The 25981-nt window shown below is 44.3% G+C and overlaps 1 protein-coding gene across 2 annotated transcripts in view; it reads left to right on the forward strand.

Annotated features, from left to right (window-relative positions):
• The window catches only part of CSF2RB (colony stimulating factor 2 receptor subunit beta), a 70534-nt gene extending 44929 nt beyond the window's left edge, over positions 1 to 25605 (forward strand). For both annotated transcript variants that reach the window (XM_066596295.1, XM_066596296.1), the window contains exons 13-15: positions 1089 to 1155; positions 2045 to 2130; positions 22188 to 25605. In XM_066596295.1, the coding sequence (XP_066452392.1) occupies positions 1089 to 1155; positions 2045 to 2130; positions 22188 to 22944 (910 nt within the window). In that variant the 3' untranslated portion in view covers positions 22945 to 25605. The remainder of the gene's footprint in view (positions 1 to 1088; positions 1156 to 2044; positions 2131 to 22187) is intronic.
• The last annotated feature ends 376 nt before the right edge of the window (positions 25606 to 25981 follow it).

Consider the following 25981-nt stretch of genomic DNA (forward strand, 5'->3'; position numbering starts at 1 on the left):
CATCTGGCGCTCGGGGGGCAGAGTGCCGTAACAATTACACACCATTCTTCAGGACTAGTATTGAGCGAATCAAAGCTGTACAACCCTGTTTCAGGTAGGAGTTTACTAAAAGCTCAGTTGATGTTCAACCGAACATTTAGCACAGTTTGACCCAAAACAGGGTTTTACTCGTTCGGTTCTCTCAACATTACAGGTTAGTATGAAAGTCATATCTTGCACACAGCACTCCCTGTCTTATGAGCCCATAAGCTTAGTTTATAAATCAAGCCGAAGTTTTTTCTCAAATTCAACAAATTGGCCAAACAGAACTTTTTAAAAGTTCACTTATCTCTGTTGCTTGGCTTTGCATAAGCAACTTTTAAGTACCCAGTACCCATATTACCCAGAGGAGCGTGCATGGCCATTTGAGTCTCCTCACTCACCATCTAGGTGCTCTCCCTAAGCAGAAAAGATAGCAATTCTGCCAGCGGCACAGCAGACACGTACAAGTATTTTTATGTTTAGATGGCTGCAATCGTTAGTATGGCGTTGGACTGTTAGGGCACTAAATGGCACTTTCTTCTGGTCGCTGAACTATATGTGCTGTAGGCTTCTTTTACATAGCAATATTCCTGTCAGCAGTTTGGGTGCTTTTAGACAGCGCAATTTATCGTTCACACGTCGAATGATGACAGAGTTTGCTCGTGCAGCCTGTTTATACAGGCAGATAAATCATGCGCTCACAAATTGCTCAGTAATTCACATTCAGTGTATGAGAACAACTGAACGATTGGTATTTAAACCGAACGATTAGTGAAAGAGCCAAGATTTTCATGCTTGCATGAAATGAATGATAAGCGGGCGAATCATTGGCTGCGTTTACACTGAATGATTATTATTTAAATTCGAATGATCCAATGATTCTTGGCCTGCATATTTGTAAGCCAAAACCAGGAGTTGAGCATAAACAGAGAAAGACTATAATGAAAAGAATTGGGCATCTTCTGGGTTTTGGAGCCGTTCCAGTTTGTGGCTTACAAATACTGATCCAAGTACTGGCGCGTGAGGGTTTACATAATCCAGGTTTAACTGGGTTTTCTCTTCTTTAGATTGAAGCAGCAGTGGGAAAATTCTATCCCTGACCCTGGAAAAAGTAAACTCAGCAAGTTTCCACTGGTAAGTATAGGACGGTAGATGAGTAGCACTTCCTAAAGGAGGGAGGCCTGTGACACCACATTCATGGCTCACGTGGAGTAAGAGCAGCTCAGTCCCATTAATGTGAATGGAATTGAGCTGCAATACTAGGCACAGCTGCTATAAAACAAGGACTATGCCTAGTATGTGCCATGGCCACTTCATACAGCTGATCGATGAGGGGCCCAAAATTCTGAATCCTCTATTCTAGAATGTTGTGAACTTCCTCCGTTATTCCTCCTAGAAATTTATGAATAATTGAAAAGTGGGTGTCACCAATTTACTAAAAACAGACAAGTCTGTTCCGATGCGCCCGGTCACTGCTCATCTTCAACTTCAGGCGCAAGGAGCCAGCCATGACATCACCAACACTGGGACCATGGGACTAGAGCAGCCAATCACCGGTTTTCTTCACCCAGTGATTAGCTGCAGCAGTCACACAACTTGGCGTTGAGACGTCGTCACTCTGCACCCAAAATTAAAGATGAATAAGGACGGGGCACATGTGGAATAAAAGAGGAAGGGGAGCAGTGAAGATGAGTGTATCTTCTTTTATTTTACTAGTGCAGACTGAGACAGTTTTTGAAAAGTTTCCCTGGATAATCACTTTACTTCCTGTCCCTCATTTGACACAGTAATGTCTCAGCTAATAACGGGTCATCTCCCATGTGTAATAGATTTTAATAGGCATGTTCATGATGTTTCAGAATTGGTTTTTGAAATTTGTAATTACATTTCAATACATATGCATCTGCACCTTGCACATAAGATGCAAGAGTCCTAAAACAGCCTATAAATATGGTAATGGTAAAGTAAAAAGCAAAAAAGGATCATAGTATGGATAATAACACTTCTTTTCTATATTTGTAAGGGATATCAAGATCCAAATTTTCCTCAATTCATAAGTCAAGAGTTCTACACAGAAATGGAAAGGCCCTTGGTAACTTTGCAAATCAGGTAAGAAACAAACATTGGGGAGTTTCTGTATACTATAAGTAATGGTTTTCACTGGGGCTCACAGTATACAGCAAAAGGCTTCTATTCCACGAGCGTATATCGGCCGGCATTTTCACAGCCGGACGATATACGCTACCATCTGGGGCGTAGAAGCTCATGAACGGGCTGACAAATCTAATGTTTGTGCGCCCATTCACACGGCATAGGCCCCGGCACATATGGACGCCGAAGTCACCATGCCGTTGGCCTTCCCTTTCCCCTACCTCCCCCTCGCAGGCTCACCTCTGCTCTCCTCCCTGCTCACTCTTTGTAATCGGAGGGGACGGGGGCGGAGCTAAGTGCCGCCTCCTCCCATTGCTGGCTGCGGACAAGGGACATGGTGTGGGCGGAGCCTAGCTCTGCCCCATTCGCCCCCTCTCATTGCAAAGACCAAGCGGGGAGGAGAGCAGAGGGAGGGCGTTTAGCAGCCATGCCATCGTATGCTAATATAGCAGCGGCCGACGTATTCTGGCCCAAAAGACAGTTCCAGGACTATCTTTTCTGCCTGACATAAAAACGCTTGCCGCTATATTGGCCTGGCTGGGCGCTTTTACATCTCAGGAATACAGCGATGTGATCTGATGCATTGGGATCCACTGCATCAAATCACAGCGTATATCGGCCGGCCATGAAAACGTCTGGCTGATATACGCTCTTGGGTAAGAAGCCTAAAGCTAAACTAAAAGTTACCTATTGTAATTTATGTAGGGTTGCCACCCGGCCAAAAACTCACCATTGCATTGCTTATATTTCCATATCATACAAGTTTTGTAAATGGAAATGGGGTAAACTCCCCACCCGAGACTGTGTCAAAACATCCTCCATACTCAACTCTGATCCATGCCCACTCCAGCAGCTCCATCAGTTGGTGCACATTTTGTGGATAAGTGGGAGCAGATTTCACAGCCCTTTCCAACATATCTCAAACATGCTCAATGGGGTTACAGTGTGGTGACTTTGGGGACCAAGGCAGTATTGAGAATTCAGAGTTTCCTGGACCTGTATGAGGCGTTGTTGGTGATGATGCTGGGTCATCAAGAGCACCCTAGTTTGTCTTTGGCTATTGAACCCCAATCAATGCAAAGTACACCACATGGTCATTTTAAAAAATTTGTGTAACTTCCCTGCTGTTGCACTGCTGGATCTGTTGCACCACTGTAGCACATCATTGTTGAGATAACAGAAACGCAAATCGGTATTTTGAATATAAATTCCTTGATATAAACGCACATTTTAAAGGGGAAATTGTCTGTTATTCCAAGATATACTGACGACCTTTTTTCTTGTGACCAGGAGACAAAGATGAGGCTCACATTTTGTGTCATAGCATAGTAACATAGCATGTTAGGCTGAATGAAGACAATGTCTAAATAGTTCAGCCTGTTTCTACCCCCCCCCCCCCCTTGTTGGTCCAGGGGAAGGCAAAAAAAACCATTGAGGCAGAAGCCAATTTAGCCCATTTGAGGGGAAAAAAATTCTTCCCAACTCCATAATGGCAGTCAGAATATTCCCTGGATCAACGTTTGAAAGTTCCTACCTGACTCTGGATCAATAACCCCGCTGCTTATTTGATGTCTATGGCCTGTAATATCATAGTGCTCTAAAAAGATGTCTAGTCCCCTCTTAAACTCCTCCATCGTAGCTCAATTCAAATGATTTTGGCCTGTCTTTTTCCTATCAATTGTCCACTGTGCAAGTGATTTTTCTAGATCTATGTGATTATGTTGATGCTGACAATAGTATACAGACCAAGACCCACTTTAAGCAAGTGGATGTCAACAGTTACTTTGACTTCAAATGTGAACATTATAAACCATGGTTGCTAAATGTGCCCTCTGGACTGTTGAAAAGGATGAGAAAAAATTGTCCTAATCACAAAGTCTTCTATTAGCAAGTCATAATACTCCCTAACAGCTTTAGGCTGAAGCATTTTCCTAGGTCCGTCATAAAGAATGCTTTCTTGTAGGCCACCACCATTTCTTAAATGGAGTGTCTACAAAAGAGGAAACCTACGGCTACTACTAGAGATGAGTGAGCACGCTCGGATAAGCCAGTTACTCGAGCAAGCCTCGCTCTTCTCGAGTAACTGCATTCTTGTCCGAGCGTGCTCGGTGGGGGGGGGGGGCGGGGGTGAGCGGTGGGCGGCGGGAGGTAGTTGGGGGGGAGAGTGAAAGAGAGATCTCTCTCACTCTCTCCCTCGCTCCCCCCCCCCCGAGCATGTTTGGACAAGAATGCATTAACTTGAGGAGAGCGAGGCTCGCTCGAGTAACTGGCTTATCCGAGCGTGCTCGCTCATCTCTAGCTGCTACTCCTTTTCTCACAATTTCATAACCACCTTTAATACTGATGATCGATTGATTTAAGCAGATCTTTACTAGACACTGGCCTCTCCCATTGAGTGATCCTTGGCTAGCAGGGATGTTGCCTAAAACAACCTTTAGGAGGGGTACCACTTTGAAAAATATCATTGACCGCAGTTGTTTAAGGAAGAAACAACCATGTCCCATTAGTATGTTACCTACTGTAGTGTGGTCCTACAAGTGTCAGAAACCTCACTGCTTATGTTATCATAGCATCTGCCACAAGGCAATTCTTTTTCATTCTTTGTTTCCTCTGAAACCTTTAAGATTACTTCTTTTCTGAATTGTAACTCTGGTTATGTAGCGTAGTTGATTGAATGCTCATGTAAACTTCAGTATGCAGGCTGGACTATACAGTCCCCACATAATTGACTCAATAAAGCTCAATAAACCTAGGTCTACACGTTTACATTATATGGTGTATCCCATCACTTTCTGTTAGCCCATCAGTCTGATTTCAGCCTGCTATCACTCCTATCAAGCAGGGTACTGCCAATTGTTCAAATAGGTTCCACCAATTAAGGCCTTATTCACAATAGCGTATATCGACTGTGCTTTTACATCCGGCTGATATACGCTGCCCATCTGATGCATTGGTTTACAATGCACCAGTTCAGATGGGCATATTCCCACAACGTAAAAGGGCCTGGTTGGCCAAGATAGCGCATTCGGCTGGGCATTTTTATGTCCAGCAGGAGAGATAGTTCCTGAACTATCTTCTGACTGGAATGCGGTGGTGGTTCCCATAAACTCTCATGGGAGCCTATAGGAGCTGCTGGAGAAGGGAGGTGGGAGGGAGTTTTGCAGTGTGTCTGCTAAACTTCCTCCCCTTCCCTCCTTCTCTCCGCCCCTTGCCGGCTGTTTGCAATGGAAGGCGGCGGGACAGGCCCCCTTCCCTTGCCGAGAGCTGTTGTGGCCATGACACAGCCAACCTAAATTAGCTACGCTCAGGTGAAAGAGCCCTAAAACAGTGAAAAGTCTATTGGATTTTTAAATTATGCACATTATCCCCCTAATGGTCTCAATAAACACAACAGAGTCTGTCTGATCCTTTAAATTTTAAACCTAATCGTTGTCTACATATGTATACATATGCCACATGTGTGTGTATGTATGCATATGCACATATAATCCCTCTTTTTTTCCCCTCTCCCTCCTCTCTGCCTAGCTCTTATAGCTCATCTGCATTCTGGTTGTACCCTGATCCTCTTTTTAATTTATTTAAAATATATTTTTAACCAATGTCAGCATTTATTACTTTCCCATAAGAACCTCTTAACCATCGGAAGCATCATCCATTCATTTTTACTCCACTCATCTCTCGTCTCTAGTCATGGTTGCAACTATTTCCTTCTTTCAATTAATGTATATTATTGAACTTTCATTTTCTTCCATTAATTCATTGTTCCCATCTCCCTTTATGTACATTTTCATTTCACTCTTCAGACCTATAGGTACATATATACAATCATTCTGCATCGCTGCCCATTGATGTGGCATGCTTTGGTCACATCTCATCCCTTACCTGCATTGTCTATAAAAATAAATATGACAATAAAAATATTATTTTTACTATTATTTTTATTGAACTGCTGCTAATTAATTTATCTTTGACTAATTGGTTAAATAGGACCTAATAGTCATTATGTTATGTGAAAATTCAGCTTATAATTATGATATCATCTGTTACAGTATTGTTTGGTCTTAGAGCCCATTATCATATTGGTATTACTGTTCGTGTTGTCAAATTGGTCATATCAACATATTAATCAATTATTTGATTCTTCACTAGTAATCAATTATTTTTGTGACTTAAATATTGATTTTTCATGTGCTTTACAGATAATGCCTTGCATTGTTTTTCCCCATTACCAGCATTTTTTAGTTCATTAGTTTTATATTGTTTCAGCGCTGTATCACCTGTCCTGGCCGGCAGTTTCAGTATCCCTTTATCTTTATTCTTTTTTTTTGATAATGTATTACTCACTTATCAATTTATCAACCCCCTTTTTTATTATGTCCGTGGGTCAGTTTTATATATCCATCAATTTTAGTAATAGACAGTTGTCTCAGACTAATTATTGATAATTGTTTTTACCGTATATCATTGTTTATATTTTAAACATGTATCATGCATGATTTCCATACAGAGTATTGATTTTTTCCATGTACATGTAACTATTTGTTGTCCTTTTTTCTTATTGGCTGGCCTTTTTTAGTTGAATATTCCCTGGAGGATTCAGTTTTGTGCATATTACATCATGTGACAGCTGTCATACGATCTTTGGACATCACCCACCCGCTATTGCCCATGGCTTTTAAATATTTTTATTATCCTGTTACAATATGTAAAGGAAGGTGCCGGTCCAACACAAAAACCCATAGCCTCTTCACTATAAAGTTTCTTTATAGCACCTTCCTGGCTCTCCAGTCCAACTCCCCTGCTGATCATCTTTGCTGTTTCTCACATGGAGGTGCTTATCATGCGGTAGGTGCTGGCAGCACCAAGAGTGTTTTGCAAACATACGTGTTGTGCTGTCACACAACCATCAGAGGTACCAACGTTCCTTCAATAATTTCCTCTGTGCCCTGATTCAAGTGCTTCTGCACTATGGAGCACGCTTTTCTTTGTTTCCTGAGATACCAGACATGTTTCCCAACGATCGCCTCTAGGATCAACCACACGTGGCTACTGTGGGATCTTCTGTCAGATGTCTGCCCAAGGGTTTGGACCAGCCAACAGGTGCGACTGTTCCAGAAATTCTGGCACCACACTTCTGGGCTCCAACAATCTGTCCATGGTCAAAGTCACTGAAGTCACCACATTTACCCATGACTGACACATTTTGCTTTCTACTGCGCACAGGAGAGGTCAGTCCATTATCTGAAAGCAGATTGTGATGCGCACCATGGATCTTAAGATGTCACACGCCAGCTTTACCTAATTCAGTGATTTTTCAGTGTATAAATAGAGGAGAATTTCAAATTTCCTTTGGTTGACCTTTAGACCCATCAATGGTGACCTATTCTTCATCTAGAATCTACCGCCTATAAGCTGGTGTACTTTTGAGATTTCTGATACTAGAGCAGAGGAATTATTTAAGTCCATTATATTTGGGGATTGCTATTTATGTAGGTGCTTATTGTGCGATAACATGACCCATCGGTAGAGTTTCACTTTGAAATTGGAATTTTTTTTTTCCAAAGCAAACATCTCGCCTGCACCTGTTTTTAATAGTCTATATCTTCCCCTTGCTTGTGTCATAATGTAATAAAGTAAAGCGAACTACAGCACTTGACTTGGCAGAAACTTGACATCCATTTCATTAGGGACTTGTTAAGCTCAGATTCATTTTAAGAAATTTATAAAAGTTCCCCTTTTTGTCCCCGACTCCGTTTCTCGTGTGACATTTTGTACTTTTTTGCTAGTCTCAAGTGAAAGCGCATACTCAGCAGTGCATGACCTATTACAAACTGAGTAATTCTAAAAAATGTTCTGCTATGTAATATGCAGAAGTGAGCTTGTCATATGGCTCTCTGCTATGCGAACAGCAACATGTCCTATGGTGCAATGCAGATGGACAGATGCCGAATAATGCATACAATTCCCAAACATACTGTGAAGCAATGGCAATGATTTTACAAGTCCTGTTCATTTAATTGAATATTTGTTTTAAACTGCAAGAAAGTACAGTATAAATTTATTTTAAGTTTTCTTAACTGCACTTTAAAGGTGTATTATTTCTCTGTTATTTGGATACCCCAAGGACCTCTTGCATTTCCCTAGCAGTCAGTTAGAAAGAGAAAACCTGCTTCCTCTTCCCTAATACGGCATCCATAAAGTGCTATAGGCTCATTCTGTACCATCATTTCCCTTCAGTTTTACATGGAGACATATGGAGGTTGCTGAAGTTGCTATATCTCATGCCATTAAATGGAGGCACCAAACAGTGACACATAGAGTGCCTACAGGATTTTGAACCATGAGTCTTAGTATAGTTCAATGCATTGCGCTTCGTTGTGTGCGTGGATGACAAGGCCAGGTTGACATGAGTGTATTACTGACCAATTGATGTACCCATGATATGGACAAGTGTCCCACCTTGACTATGGATCTACTGACCCAAACTCAGAGCTTCATAGGAATCTATCATACTTGGAGTTTGGGTCAGCAGACTGTTGGCTGTACCAGGTCACTTGTCTGTATTATGGGCTCATAGAGGGGAACCTGTCTTGTGATCAACGCACACAGCAAAGCTCAATGCATTAAACTATACTATGACTCATGTATTACTATCCTGTAGGCACTCTATCGGTCATTATTTGGTGCCTCCATAAATTGGCATGAGATATAGCGACTGTAGCAACCTGTCTTCATTTAAGGGCTCCGCTTTTCTTGCAAGTTTTTTTCACGTGATATCGCTGCGTTTTTTTCACGCGATTGTCAATGGGACTTTCTAATGTTAAAAACGCATCGCAAGTTTGTGCTTTGCGATTTTTGTGCGATGCGTTTTTAACATTAGAAAGTCCCATTGACAATCGTGTGAAAAAAACATGCAAGAAAAACGCAAGTGTGCAGGGTGCCTAAAACTAAAAACTGTGTGAAACTGGTCTAAATATTATTTATCTGGGATTCGCAGGTAAAGGTAAAGCATCCATATGCTCCTGAAGTATCAGTATATTAAAGTTGTGCCAACATGTGCAACATGCTTCAGAATGTGGGGTCCACTCCTGGCACCCCAATAGCTGATGTTGCCTGGGGAAGCAGTGTCCAGCAAGATATTTCCTCTGCAGTGCATTCATGTGGACTAACACACAAAGTGGCAATAAATTACTGTATATGGCCCTGTCTTTCCAATGCATTTCAACCACATATACTTGCAAGGACAATATAATTGGTGCTACAATGTACACTTATCATATACTCAGAAAAAAATGTTTCCAAAGGGCTAACCTATATAAATTAACCGTAAAATAGCTTCCATTCACCGCATATTAGGAATGGCTGTCCCTACTATAAATGAAGGTCATGCAATAGCAGGCAGGAAAAATAAAAATGAACCTACAAGGGAATATGCCATAAGGACTAGAGATGAGCGAGCACCAAAATGCTCGGGTGCTCGTTACTCGGGACGAAATTATCGCGATGCTCGAGGGTTCGTTTCGAGTAACGAACCCCATTGAAGTCAATGGGCGATCCGAGCATTTTTGTATATCACTGATGCTCACTAAGGTTTTCATTTGTGAAAATCTGGGCAATTCAAGAAAGTGATGGGAACGACACAGCAACGGATAGGGCAGGCGAGGGGCTACATGTTGGGCTGCATCTCAAGTTCCCAGGTCCCACTATTAAGCCACAATAGCGGCAAGAGTGGGCCCCCCCCTCCCAAAAACTTTTACTTCTGAATAGCCCTCATTAGCAATGCATACCTTAGCTAAGCACCACACTACCTCCAACAAAGCACAATCACTGCCTGCATGACACTCCGCTGCCACTTCTCCTGGGTTACATGCTGCCCGACCCCCCCCCCCCCCCGCATGCAGTGTCCGCAGCGCACACCAAAGTGTCCCTGTGCAGCCTTCAGCTGCACTCATGCCACGCCACACTCATGTCTATTTATAAGTGCGTCTGCCATGAGGAGGAACCACAGGCACACACTGCAGAGGGTTGGCACGGCTAGGCAGCGACCCTCTTTAAAAGGGGTGGGGCGATAGCCCACAATGCTGTACAGAAGCAATGAGAAATAGAATCCTGTGCCACCGCCATCAGGAGCTGCACACGTGGGCATAGCAATGGGGAACCTATGTGCCACACACTATTCATTCTGTCAAGGTGTCTGCATGCCCCAGTCAGACCGCGGTTTTTTATAAATAGTCACAGGCAGGTACAACTCCACAATGGGAATTCCGTGTGCACCCACAGCATGGGTGGCTCCCTGGAACCCACCGGCTGTACATAAATGTATCCCATTGCAGTGCCCATCACAGTTGAGGTAACGTCCGATTAAATGCAGGTGGGCTTCGGCCCACACTGCATGCCCCAGTTAGACTGGGGTTCTTTAGAAGTAGACACATGCAGTTACAACTCCCTGTGGACCCACAGCATGGGTGGCTCCCTGGAACCCACCGGCGGTACATAAATATATCCCATTGCAGTGCCCAACACAGCTGAGCGAGGGCCCCAAAAAATTGGTGTACCAACAGTACTAATGTACCTCAGAAAAATTGCCCATGCCCAACCAAGAGGGCAGGTGAAACCAATTAATCGCTTTGGTTAATGTGGCTTAATTTGTAACTAGGCCTGGAGGCAGCCCAGTTTAACGAAAAATTGGTTCAGGTGAAAGTTTCAACGCTTTAATGAGCATTGAAACGTATAAAAATTGTTTACAAAAATTATATGACTGAGCCTTGTGAGCATAAGAAAAATTGCCCGTTCGGCGTGATTACGTCAGGTTTCAGGAGGAGGAGCAGGAGGAGGAGGATGATTATTATACACAGATTGATGAAGCTAAAAGGTCCCCGTTTTTGATGGTGATAGAGAACAATGCTTCCATCTGCGGGTGCAGCCTACGTATTGTTTAGGTATCGCTGCTGTCCGCTGGTGGAGAAGAGAAGTCTGGGGAAATCCAGGCTTTGTTCATCTTGATGAGTGTAAGCCTGTCGGCACTGTCGGTTGACAGGCGGGTACGCTTATCTGTGATGATTCCCCCAGCCGCACTAAACACCCTCTCTGACAAGACGCTAGCCGCAGGACAAGCAAGCACCTCCAGGGCATACAGCGCGAGTTCAGGCCACGTGTCCAGCGTCGACACCCAGTAGTTGTAGGGGGCAGAGGCGTCACGGAGGACGGTCGTGCGATCGGCAAAGTACTCCCTCACCATCCTTTTACAGTGCTCCCGCCGACTCAGCCTTGACTGGGGAGCGGTGACACAGTCTTGCTGGGGAGCCAGAAAGCTGTCAAAGGCCTTAGAGAGTGTTCCCCTGCCTGTGCTGTACATGCTACCTGATCTCTGCGCCTCCCCTGCTACCTGGCCCTCTGAACTGCGCCTTCGGCCACTAGCGCTGTCGGATGGGAATTTTACCATCAGTTTGTCCGCCAGGGTCCTGTGGTATAGCATTACTCTCGAACCCCTTTCCTCTTCGGGTATGAGAGTGGAAAGGTTCTCCTTATACCGTGGGTCGAGCAGTGTGTACACCCAGTAATCCGTAGTGGCCAGAATGCGTGTAACGCGAGGGTCACGAGAAAGGCATCCTAACATGAAGTCAGCCATGTGTGCCAGGATACCTGTACGCAACACATGGCTGTCCTCACTAGGAAGATCACTTTCAGGATCCTCCTCCTCCTCCTCCTCAGGCCATACACGCTGAAAGGATGACAGGCAAGCAGCATGGGTACCCTCAGCAGTGGGCCAAGCTGTCTCTTCCCCCTCCTCCTCATCCTCCTCATGCTCATCCTCCTCCTCCTCAACGCGCTGAGATATAGACAGGAGGGTGCTCTGCCTATCCAGCGACATACTGTCTTCCCCCGCCTCTGTTTCCGAGCGCAAAGCGTCTGCCTTTATGCTTTGCAGGGAACTTCTCAAGAGGCATAGCAGAGGAATGGTGACGCTAATGATTGCAGCATCGCCACTCACCATCTGGGTAGACTCCTCAAAGTTTCCAAGGACCTGGCAGATGTCTGCCAACCAGGCCCACTCTTCTGTAAAGAATTGAGGAGGCTGACTCCCACTGCGCCGCCCATGTTGGAGTTGGTATTCCACTATAGCTCTACGCTGCTCATAGAGCCTGGCCAACATGTGGAGCGTAGAGTTCCACCGTGTGGGCACGTCGCACAGCAGTCGGTGCACTGGCAGATGAAACCGATGTTGCAGGGTGCGCAGGGTGGCAGTGTCCGTGTGGGACTTGCGGAAATGTGCGCAGAGCCGGTGCACCTTTCCGAGCAGATCTGACAAGCATGGGTAGCTTTTCAGAAAGCGCTGAACCACCAAATTAAAGACGTGGGCCAGGCATGGCACGTGCGTGAGGCTGCCGAGCTGCAGAGCCGCCACCAGGTTACGGCCGTTGTCACACACGACCATGCCCGGTTGGAGGCTCAGCGGCGCAAGCCAGCGGTCGGTCTGCTCTGTCAGACCCTGCAGCAGTTCGTGGGCCGTGTGCCTCTTATCTCCTAAGCTGAGTAGTTTCAGCACGGCCTGCTGACGCTTGCCCACTGCTGTGCTGCCATGTCGCGCGACACCGACTGCTGCCGACGTGCTGCTGCTGACACATCTTGATTGCGAGACAGAGGTTGCGGAGGAGGAGGAGGGTGGTTTAGTGGAGGAAGCATACACCGCCGCAGATACCACCACCGAGCTGGGGCCCGCAATTCTGGGGGTGGGTAGGACGTGAGCGGTCCCAGGCTCTGACTCTGTCCCAGCCTCCACTAAATTCACCCAATGTGCCGTCAGGGAGATATAGTGGCCCTGCCCGCCTGTGCTTGTCCACGTGTCTGTTGTTAAGTGGACCTTGGCAGTAACCGCGTTGGTGAGGGCGCGTACAATGTTGCGGGAGACATGGTCGTGCAGGGCTGAGACGGCACATCGGGAAAAGTAGTGGCGACTGGGAACTGAGTAGCGCGGGGCCGCCGCCGCCATCATAGTTTTGAAAGCCTCCGTTTCCACAACCCTATACGACAGCATCTCCAGGCTGATAAATTTGGCTATGTGCACGTTTAACGCTTGAGCGTGCGAGTGCGTGGTGGTGTACTTGCGCTTGCGCTTCAACACTTGCGCTAGCGATGGCTGGACGGTGCGCTGACAGACATTGGTGGATGGGGCCGAGGACAGCGGAGGTGAGGGTGTGGGTGCAGGCCAGGAGACGGTAGTGCCTGTGCCCTGAGAGGGGGGTTGGATCTCAGTGGCAGGTTGGGGCACAGGGGGAGAGGCAGCGGTGCAAACCGGAGGCGGTGAACGGCCTTCGTCCCACCTTGTGGGGTGCTTGGCCATCATATGTCTGCGCATGCTGGTGGTGGTGAGGCTGGTGGTGGAGGCTCCCCGGCTGATCTTGGCGCGACACAGGTTGCACACCACTGTTCGTCGGTCGTCTGCACTCTCAGTGAAAAACTGCCAGATCTTTGATCACCTCGGCCTCTGCAGGGTGGCATGGCGCGAGGGGGCGCTTTGGGAAACAGTTGGTGGATTATTCGGTCTGGCCCTGCCTCTACCCCTGGACACCGCACTGCCTCTTGCAACCTGCCCTGCTGCTGCCCTTGCCTCCCCCACTGAAGACCTGTCCTCAGTAGGCGTAGCAAACCAGGTGGGGTCAGTCACCTCATCGTCCTGCTGCTCTTCCTCCGAATCCTCTGTGTGCTCCTCCCTCGGACTTACTGCCCTTACTACTACCTCACTGATAGACAACTGTGTCTCATCGTCATCATCCTCCTCACCCACTGAAAGGTCTTGAGACAGTTGCCGGAAGTCCCCAGCCTCATCCCCCGGACCCCGGGAACTTTCAAAAGGATGGGCATCAGTCACGACAAACTCCTCCAGTGGGAGAGGATTCGGAACCCTTGCTGCCCATTCTGGGCAGGGGCCCGGGAACAGTTCCTGGGAGTCTGCCTGCTCCTCAGAATGTGTCATTGTAATGGAGTGAGGAGGCTGGGAGGAAGGAGGAGCAGCAGCCAGAGGATTCAGAGTTGCAGCAGTGGACGGCGCAGAACTCTGGGTGTTCGATAGATTGCTGGATGCACTTTCTGCCATCCACGACAGGACCTGCTCACACTGCTCATTTTCTAATAAAGGTCTACTGCGTGGACCCATTAATTGTGAGATGAATGTGGGGACGCCAGAAACATGCCTCTCTCCTAATTCCGCAGCAGTCGGCTGCGATACACCTGGATCAGGAGCTCGGCCTGTGCCCACACCCTGACTTGGGCCTCCGCGTCCTCGCCCGCGTCCACGTCCTCTAGGCCTACCCCTACCCCTCAGCATGCTGTATTACCAGTAGTGCAGAAACAGAACGCTGTAATTAAATGTGCCGCTTATTGGCCTGTGGTTGGAGGCTGACTTCGCTTACGGAACGCACAGCAGAGCCAGGAAATAATTTTGCGCAAGCCTGCTGTAACACTTAGCTGGCTGCGTATGAATTAGGAGGACAACTACCCCCAGCACAGACCCAGTACACTGAGGACAGTCACAGGCAGCCCAAATAGATTTTTTTTCCCAAATGTTTTTGGAAAGGCCCACTGCCTATATTCAATAAATATGTCTTCTGTCCCTGCCTCACCACTACTGGCCCTGGAGTATGTAAAATAACTGCAGACTGTTGCACTGTGGACTGGAATACAGCGGTGATGTAACAGCCAACACAGAGCCAGGAAATAATTTTGCGCAAGCCTGCTGTAACACTTAGCTGGCTGCGTATGAATTAGGAGGACAACTACCCCCAGCACAGACCCAGTACACTGAGGACAGTCACAGGCAGCCCAAATAGATTTTTTTCCCCAAATGTTTTTGGAAAGGCCCACTGCCTATATTCAATAAATATGTCTTCTGTCCCTGCCTCACCACTACTGGCCCTGGAGTATGTAAAATTACTGCAGGGCACAATGCTCTGCATGGCCGATATACAAAAGAAAAAAAGGGCAACACTGCAAAAAGCAGCCTCCACACTACTGCACACGGTTAGATGTGGCCCTAAGAAGGACCGTTGGGGTTCTTGAAGCCTAAAATACTCCTAACGCTCTCCCTATAGCAGCTCCGGCACCAGCAGCACTTTCCCTGAGCTATGTCAGAATGCATCTGAGGCGAGCCGCGGGAGGGGCCAATTTATATACTCGGGTGACACCTGATCTCGCCAGCCACTCACTGCAGGGGGGTGGTATAGGACTTGAACGTCGCAGGGGGAAGTTGTAATGCCTTCCCTGTCTTTCTATTGGCCAGAAAAGCGCGCTAACGTCTCAGAGATGAAAGTGAAAGTAACTCGAACATCGCGTGGTACTCGTCACGAGTAACGAGCATCTCGAACACGCTAATACTCGAACGAGTATCAAGCTCGGACGAGTACGTTCGCTCATCTCTAATAAGGACCAAACCCATCAAATCTTGAAAGCATATTGACAAATAAAGCAATGACAATTGGAGTGAAAACGCCCTTTTGTACCCCTTATGTGCGTTTCGCCTTTTTCAAGGTTTCGTACAGAAATGGGTTTAGGGTTCCATCACAAGGGCGTACTTGCATGCGCAATACGCAGATAATAGCACCCATTGTTTTCAATGGGTTTGTCCGCATTTCCGTATTTCGGTCGCACAAAAAAAATGCATCCTGCTTTACTTTTCTGTGCATTTGCGCACCAAAGGTCCCCATAGAAGTCAATGGGGGTGCACAAATACACAGGAAATACGCAAGGACATGCATAATATGCTGCGTAATTCTGCTGGAAAAAGAACACATCTGAAACTCATTAGACGACTTGGCCAATTCAAGTGGTGCGTTCTTGTTGGCCCTGAGCATATAAACATGCCCTGCAGTAGAAAATATGACGATGAGCACACAAAAAGGAATTGTTCAATGTGCGAAAACACAGCGCCCAGGCATGCGCAAATGTGCATACACTCGTGTGAAGGAGCCCTGCGACTGCGTTTACGTGCTTGTAATAAGCAGGCCTTTAAAGTAGACTGAGGAAGAAAGCAGCTTATTCTACTTGGGTTTCTCTAAAAATCTATAGATTCAGCACATTCCAATATAAACTACTAATTAACTAGAGTATGTTAAAAGAAGACGAGAAATACAATTCTTCCCTTTATACTTTTCCTCTTTTTAGGATCTACAGGGAGCTTTGGCTGTAGAAAAATAAAACTAAAAAGTGTATCAAACTACAATAGGAGCTCAAAGTTTGTAACATTCTTTGTTATAGCTTCATCGTGGCCTTCTGCAATCTGACATCTTCTTACCGGGCCTAAAACATTGGGTTCATAATCATTTCATTTGCAACTTTTATCATGCAGTAAGACATCCCTGCTCAGTTCTTGCTCCAACCTTTAGAAATATGCCACCTTAGGAAATACTATATTCACACTGGCACTGGGCTCAAGAGCCAAAAACAGAGCAATAAAAAGATATAAATGTGCGCATAGCTTTTAAATTGGATTTTTAGAGCTTGATGCCAATGGGTTCAGAGTTCACGCTTTTTAAATGTACTCTGTTAAAATTTGGTTGCTTGGAAAACTATCTATTTTCTTACTTCTCATCTGAACAGGTGGCTTTATGGGCTAGATGTGGGATAGGTCTATAAAGAGTTATTGAGAGCTATGGATGTATCCTTGGAAAAAGATGTACGCTCTACCCACATTGCATAATGAACATCTGTTATAAATTAAGCCATTGTTGTAGATCTCAGTTTTCTCCAAGCCTTACTGCTTATAGTTTATCTAGATTGTTGAACAGATTTCCTGTTGCTGGCTGAACTCCCAGCCGAAGAATGCCAACTACACATGTTCTGTACATAGAACCCAAACACAGGGCACACAGTGTCTTGGGTAAACAGATGGAACTTCCATAAATGCCAATGTATCCCTGCCAAGGTTACATAAGCATGAAAATATACAGTAGTTGCATGGGTACGGGGGCAACAGACCAAAACATAACCAGACTCGCTATCTTCTTTCCCTAGGAAGCCATGGCTGTTATATTAGCAATCACTACATGATGTTCTATGGGTTCTGACTCACACTGACACAATGTGATTGTGTTTATTTTTATTTTTTTTTATTAGTGCCTTTTCTCATTTGCATAAGAGAAAATAATTATGAAATACGTCTTCCGTAAAAAAAATAAAAATAAAGCTCATTAAATTAAATGGTTGTGTCGTGATTGAAAGTTATTCTCTATTCGCAGGATAAGGCTTCTTTCACATGAGCGCATATCGGCCGGCGTTTTCATGGCCGGCCAATATGCACTGTGATCTGATGCATTAAATTCCAATGCATCAGAGCACATGGGCGTATTTGTGAGACGTAAAAACACCCGGCCAAGCCAATATAGTGCCGGGCGTTTTTACGTCGGAGCCAAAACATAGTTCTGGAACTATGCTTTGTCCGGAATATGTCAAGCCGCTGCACAGGCTCCTATGGGAGCCCATGGCAGTGGCCGTAGGTGGGATGGAGTTCTCCCTCCCACCCGTGCAGGCTTACCTGTCTACCTCCCCTTTGTTCTGTGCAATAGGAGGGGCAAGGCGGAGGCGGGGCTAAGCGACGGTCCACCTCGCCTCCTCCCATTGATGCTATGGACAAGGGGCGGGATGGAGGTGAAGCTAAGTGCCCACCCTTTCCCCGCCCCTTGTCCATAGCCATCAATGGGAGGATGCGGGGCGGATCGGCACTCAGCTCCACCCCTGCCCCACCGTCTCCCATTGCACAGAACAAGAGAGGAGGAAGACAGGTAAGCCTACAATGAGGAGGGAGGAAAAATGGGAGATAGCCTGGTGAGGTCGGCACATTTGCACTGGCCTCACCAGGCCATATGAACGGGCGCACAAGCGTTTGATTTGTGCGCCCATTTACCAGAATTTTTACAAGCAATGTAGCGTATATTGGCCGGCTGTGAAAACAGACGGCAGATATGCGCTTGTGTGAAAGAAGCCTCAGGGATGACTTTCAGATCGGTGGAGCTCTGAAAGCTAGAATCCCCAACAATTCTAATAATGGGGCTCTAGTGCATCCTGCAGCAAGGGCAGCACAGTCTGCATGCGCGCTGCTGCTCTATTCATTTCACAGGAACCACCAGAGATAGTTGGACTCCTGTTATCCTCCTAAAATAACTCCTAATTTGAACTCCTGTTATCCACTCTGGATATAGAAAAACTTTTAATCACAACTCCTTCGTGTAGGTTGTGACAGTTTTTTGGTGTAAACTGCACCAATTTTTGCAAATTACTGGCTGCACAAAAATTTCCTTTTGGACCCATCCAAATCTTGAAAATTATGTGAAAAAGTGGGCGTGGTCACTATGAAGTCAATATAGTCTCCATGTTTAAGATAAATTTATTAAGTTGAAAACCAGTAAATGGTGCATCTTTTGGTGTACCTCCATGCTGCTTTTACCAGGCATATACAGTATGTCACCTTCTGACTTTCAGGCAGTCCCAAATGGACCAGATTTTTTTTTATTAACAAGCATGTGTTTTTCAATATAGTATCCTAAACGACGCCAACAATGTTTTTTTTAGACTGGACTAAAATTAAGACAATGAAATGTTAGTCTTTATAAATATTACCCATTGTGTCTAAAGTAAAGGCTAAAAATAATAACTTCATGAGCGTTAAAGGAAACACCTGTAACCCTATCACACCAGTACCATCTAACCCTTTCATTAAAATAACTGTCATGGAGCACTACAGGTATATTCTAGTGTTCCAGGGTTAAGGACGAGCTGATCGGAGAATCACAGGTCGCACAGCATTTGTGTAAATTACAAATGATTCAATTTATTTGTTAACAAGACAAAGTATTTATAGTCCTTTTTGACAAATACATTAAAAATAAGGCTAGTGGACATCTGACTTATACATATGCATAACTTGTTACAATTCTTTATTATTGGTTACTATTACTTAGCATGTGCAGTGACGTCAGTCTCTGGGCAAAACTCTTCTGTAGTCACATGCTGTTTGATAACTGTCTGAGATCGTTAATTGGTAATCTATTAGCATTCCTGAGCAAAGTTAATGCTTACATAGTTAAATACATGTCTAGAAGATCAAATAAAAAAACAGTTTTAGCATCTGTTTTACTATTCGCTAAGCAGAGTACATTTCTAAGACAAAGTCCATTTTTATGTTTAATCATTTTTTATTGATTTTTAGCAAATAAAAATATGTACAAATTAAAAGGTCGGTCATGCAGGACTCTTAAACAGAACATCTAACAGGATAAGACATTATTGAGAAACTTGGATCCAGTGCCATCCTTAACTCCTTCTAACAATCACAGAGTATTGAGCTATGCAATGTAAAGATGGAGCAACTAACTACATAACCGATCTCTTACAGAGGTGTGGTGTGCTAGTGTATCCCAACATTGAGATGGGCAGCTAACTTAGTATCATCCAAAAAAAAATAAAAAAATAAATGAGGAAAAACGAAGATCGAAGATGGGAAGGGAAAGAGAGAGAATGGGACAGGACGGGGGGTAGGAGAGTGGGGGGTAAAAAAAACAGATATATAAGTAGAGTAGAAGGGGGCGAAGGGGAGGGTGAGGCAGGGGGTTTAAGATAAGAACCCCTGTCATCTAGCAAAGGATGCTGGATGACCTTGAGTCTTATGTGAGTTTTAAGAAAATAGGTTACGGAACTCTGGTGGTGACTCGAAGTCAATCCATGGTTGTCACACCGACAGACATTTATCAGTAAATCTGGAGTGTTCTGTGCACAGTTCCTCTATGTGGCATATGTGGGACAATTCCTGCTGCCATTCTGACATCGAGGGAACAACGGTGCTTTACCAATGGTGCAGGATGACTGTTCTAGCTGCAGCCAGGAAAAAGCGAAGTAAGCCTTTTTTCTGTACACTAATCGATCCAGGCAATATAAAAAAGAAGGGCCACATGGGGGGTATTGTCTATTTTTTTCTGGCTTATTCAGCTACATGTAGAAAATACTTTGTCCCAAAAGGGCAGCAACAGGTCGCAACTCCACCAGAAATGCATCATAGTGCCCTTATCAGTTTCACAGTGCCAACACACCTCAGGCACAGAAGTGAAAATGGCAAGTACGCGAGTTGGATATCTATACTACCTAGTCAATATTTTGTAGGGGTTTTTTGAGCGGCACAAGCCATGGATAGTTTGTGTATGAAGATAAATGCCTTCTGCCAGTCATTTTGTGAGATTATGTCCCCTAGCTCCTACTCTCAAGCCTGTTTGAAGCTAGGGTCTGTCATGAAGGTCTCTTGAATCAACAGGGCTGAATATTAGGGCTACTGTATGTGTCGAGGGGACTCTTGGGTAAACAGAGTCTCAAAGGGTATAGAGGAGGATTCAAAAGCGTTTCTGTCACTTTGATTAGCAAAGAAAGAATGCAGTTGGTAGAATTCTAGCCAGGAAAGATTACGTTCGCTGAATCTAATTTTTAGTTTCTGGAATGACGGTATTGAAGAACCACTAAGGATATTGTGGTGTCTTGGATCCTCTCTTGCCTCCAATTTAATAAAGTGTTCCTGGGTCTCGCCTACTCTCGATAAGATCTGTTTCCACGTTTTTGTATCCCATAACCTCAGTGTCCCTTTTAGAAGAAAGTTTGGGGAAAGGGTCCGTGCCCTGTCGCATGGTTAGATCCAGGAAAGGAGTTTTAGGGAGATTGAGCAGTCAGTCTGTTCCAACACCACCGATTGTTAATGAGCAGAGTGAAAGTGCCAGTCCCGAAAATTTGTTAGGACTGCTGCTGCGTGGTATAGTCTATGGTTTGGTAGATCAATGCCACAACTCGTCTTGGAGTGGAAAAGGGTTTGGACTCCCAGGGGGGTCTTGTGTGGACCAGCACAAACTTAATCAGCTGACCTCAATGATCTAAAAAACGCAGTAAGTCGCATGATAGGAACCGCCTGGAAAATGTATAAAAATTTGGGTAGCACGTCAATTTTAAGGGTGTTTATCCACCCAAACCATGAGAGGTCTCTTGTTGCATTTAAAGAAAAACTTTTAGTGTTCTCTCCAAGAGGGTCTGATAATTCAAGGAGAATAATTGATTGTGGTCTGTGGGGACCAACACCCCCAAGCATTAGACAGCTTCCTTTTGTCACTTGAAGGAGAAGACAAAGTCCATTTTTTTTATCAGCCCTCTTCTCCTAAGTAGACTCTTGTGTGAGCAAAGGTCAATCCCAGCTTTTGTTCTTCAGGCCTTGCAAACTTTTGATTTCCCTATTTGTTTGCCAAAATATATGAATACATGTGTCAAGTAAGTTAGAAGATAGAATGGGGAAAAGGATGGTGTTCAAACACTTAAGGCTTTTCTACCATCAGTCAATCGCTGTACCTGTACCACCTGCAATTTTAGAAAAGCCCTGACTACATGTTATGTAGGTAAAATGGCCTCTTGCCAGCCATTCAAATCTTTTTATAAACTTTGCGTCTTCTTTGCTTATCACTGTAAAGGCGGGGAAAGCAGTGTACACTCACTAGAACCCAAGTTAGGCCTTTTTTAGAATGTTTTACGTGAAGAGCATGTAATTGTTCACTATCATAAAGCATGCATACATACTGTGCAACCCGAGAATACCTCTGGCACGCAATCACTTTCTGTGTAACCCTCAGCAGGATGTGCTGTCATAATATGCCTGCCTCACTTCACATGAGAAGGCTTCACGATAACCACAAAATGAGCTCAAAGTTTGTAATATTCTTTATGTTATAACTTTATCGTGGCCTGGTCAAGTAGTATACTACTTAAGATGCAAAAAGTAGAGTGACCTAATAAAAGACATAAATTGACACTAATGAGATTTCAATGAAATAGTGCAAAAGGTGATGTATTGCTTGGTAAACTATAGAAACATCAAAAAGATTAGTTACCAATAATTACATTACTTATTGCTTTTTAATTGTAATCATGTAATTTCCTTTCTCATTACCATGTATTTGCAATTCAAAAGTATTTTAAAAAACATATCTTGTACTTATTTTTCACAGTCCAATTAAATCACCGCAGTCTACATGTGATGTTTCAGAGGAATTTGTAGTGGAGATACCATCAAACCCTAGTGCATCTCCACTGGGACCATACTCAATGAGTCCACCTACAGCAGAGAAAGTCCAGAATCACCAAGCCTCTTGCAAATTGCCAGGCATTGTAGAAACTCATGACTTAAAAGGAGCATCCTTACCACAGCCTACAGGACATTCTGCCAAGATGGGTCACAAAAGCCCTTACTTCATTTTCACTCAAGCACAATCAATGTCAGATTTCATTGCCAAAGAATCAAAGTTGTCAGATTATTTTATGCTGCCTAAATGTAAGAGTAACGTGTTCAGTGCTCCCCAGGAGTTCATCCCAACTTGCCAGGCTATACCCATTGGAAGTCAAATGAGTTACGTGTTGAATATGGAAAAACGCCCTCCTCTGCAGACACCCCTGAAGGACAATGATAATAAATATGAGTCTAAGAAAAGTAGTTACTTTACTATTCCATCACCTGCTGACGTCCAAGTCCCCCAAGAAGGACCCTTGATGATCATTAATCCTGATGGGACTGGTCCAATTGTGTTGAAGCAGGTGGGGGAATATTGCTTCTTTCCTGGAATTCATGGAAGTCAAGAGAATTTAGAAAGGAAGATTGCAACAGCAAATGTCAAAATGAATCCACAGATGCCGAAAGATGCCCCTATTCCTGTTGTGCAAGCGTTCAAAGTGATGCAAAGAGACTACCTCGCTTTACCACAGAATTAGGAAGTTGCTTTATGGTAAAATAGTGTGCTGTATGCTCAGAGCCAGCAAAGAATGAGTAATGCATTTCATAAAGTGGTATAGCTCCAGGCAATTACCTTATGCCACTGCTGGCATTACTCAAAGGCATATCACTTATCTCCTACATGAGTGTTTTAATGGGCAGTTACATTGGAAAATGCAACTACTCACATTTAATGACCATTTAGTTAATATACAGTAAAATGGGGTTGTCTGGTTAAAAACACCCTATTAAAGAATTTTGAGTTGATAAAGGGGTTCCCCTATTCATTACTATTATCATTTATGCACAGTGATAAATACTTATTTTCCCCTGTGGTGATGCTGTAGCAAAATTGAACACTTGTTGACAGAACCTACTGAGTTTAAGCTAAACACATGGTATCCAGCAGTAGGACACCCTCTGATCAGCTTGTTCTCAAGGGACCTTTCTAACAAAGTTATTATCTGTGGACATTAAGAATAATGCATTTCACTAATAACATGAACAATAGGGCTCTTTCACATGGCCGTAGGTGTTTTTACGTGTTCCGCCGACGCCGTAAAAAACGCATGAAGTAGCGCACAAATCTAACGTTTGTGCTCCCATTCAGATGGCACAGGCCCGGCGCATATATGCTGAGGCCGCAATGCCATTGGGTGGAGGGGAATGGTTTAGCTCTGCTAAGCCATCTTTCCCTTCCCTCCCCCTTGTCAGCTTTTTGCCTCTCTCCTTCCCTCCGGCTGTTTGCAATAGAAGGAGGTGGGACGCGGGAATACACCTGTGTAATCTGATGCATTGGAATCCAATGCATCAGATAGTATCGTATGTGGGCCGGCCGTGAAAACAGCGGCTGATATACACTCATGTAAATAAGCCCTCAGGTGCAAATGATGCTGTAGAGGTATTGCCGGTATGAAGAAACTAGTAGAAAGCCCGTCCTATGGCGATTGCTATCTATCCATCTATCTATCTATATATATATATATATATATATATATATATATATATATATATACAGGATCAGGAAAATTATTCAGTGTAATTAGGAATAATAGTTATAATGCAAAGACATCAGCTATTTGGAATGCACAAAATACCCAGAGCAATCCAACATGGAGGACCCTTTGTTATCTCATTCTCTCTGCTTGCACTCCTCTTCGCTGGACATTTTATAGAACTTAAAGGGGTGTTCCCATCTTACTGTTTACCTCCTCTGTAGCTTCTGTGTAAGACCTCACCTGCTGATTGACATCCTGAATGTGCACACACCTGCTGCCCTTGTATAGGCTGCAGGAGTTACCATAAAAACCTCCCTGCACAGTTCATCCAACTATGCTAGTTGTTGCCTTCTTCCCTTCCCAAATTCCTCCTTCTTCAATCCTCCATGCTGTTCAATACCTTGTTTCCCCCACCTGTTTCAGTTTGCTTTCGGCTTCTACATCTGTCCTGTTCAACTCAAATGCTGCTGAGTAAAGAGGGTGCAACTCTACAATCTGGCCTCTTATCTCTGTAATTTACATAGAGATAATAGGCACTAAAGGCCCATTTACACGCAACTATTATCACTCAAAATTCGCTCAAAAGCCATCGTTTGAGCAATAATTGTTGTGTGTAAATATTCCCATATTTCACTCTTTGGCTGAACGATGATTTTGAGGTGAGCATAAACTCCATAGTTCAGCCGGAGAGGAGATAACACAGACCGCATGCTGTGCTTGCTGTCCATGGTGCTGTATTCTCCACTGGAGGTGCTGATTACATGGTATTCATCAGAAAGCCCACAGCAGCCCCTGGCAGAAGAAAGGTGCTGATTTCAGAAAACGGGCCACCTGCTGTTCTCTGCATACAGGTCATGGAGGCTCATTTATATGCAAATGAAGGTGATAAGCTGCTAATGGACATTAGTGTCCATTAGCAGTGTATGCAAAACAATAACTTAAAACCTATCTTTTGAACGATTATCTTTGCGTGTAAATGGACCTTCAGAGCATAGGGACAGCCCTGATAGGTACTCAGTAACTCCTTAAACAGAAAAGATCTACTGACCTCAGTGATGTTTTTTTAAAAAATAATTTTGCATCGCTGCTGCCCACGTTAAAAATCACACGAGAAAATTGTGCATTCAACACGAAAGGTAATAGGACTTCCTAATGTTAAAATCGCATCACAACGCAAGTTTGTTGCGTTGCAAAAAAAGGAGGCTCCATAGAAAAACATGGGAGATAAAAGAACGCAAACTCAGGCATCAGGCGGAAATCACACGATTTTCTCGCCCGTGTGAAACAACTGTAAGATGTACATATATTAGACAGAAAAGGCACTTTGGAAACTTCATCAGATTGTATTCTCACCAATCATATTCAGTTATGGATCAGCAATGAACATATAGTCACAATGAATATATCACTTAGCCTTCCAATGTCACCCAGAATCTGCATAATGCTCCTGCACATTGGTTTCTTCCTACAACCTAATGATAGCAATGTCCATTCACTATATGAATGTGTATGCACCAAAATAAAGGGTCAGTCATGGCGTGCCAACCTTAATAAATAGCCATGCAGTGTAATCTATTATATGCATATTGGCGCTATTTTTCACATTCTGTTTTGAACAGTTTAAGCAGTAAGTTCAATGTACAATACAATAAAAAAAACTTTTCTGTGTGTGATCTCCATGCTTTGTTTGTCATAATATGAAAAAAGATCATTTTTCAAGGGAGAAAAAAATATTGCGCAGTCATGAGTCTATTTAGTGGCTAACTCCTGGCTGCTGAGTATGCACTGTCAAGGGGGTTGGCGATGTGCTCCCCTCATGGACACTGTGGACTTAAATCCACTTTATCCTTTGTATGCTACCATTCACCAAGTATGTGAAGACCAAAAGATAAAAAAACTGGTAATTAGTCGTGACTAATAAAGGTAGTAAGACGGTAGGACGTAATATCCAACTTCTGTTTTATTAACTAGATTAAAAACCATTCTTATGCTGGTTTTTAATCTAGTTAATAAAAGAGAAGTTGGATATTACGTCCTA

This window comes from Eleutherodactylus coqui, chromosome 3 (assembly GCF_035609145.1).
Source record: "Eleutherodactylus coqui strain aEleCoq1 chromosome 3, aEleCoq1.hap1, whole genome shotgun sequence".
NCBI classification, from domain to species: domain Eukaryota; kingdom Metazoa; phylum Chordata; class Amphibia; order Anura; family Eleutherodactylidae; genus Eleutherodactylus; species Eleutherodactylus coqui.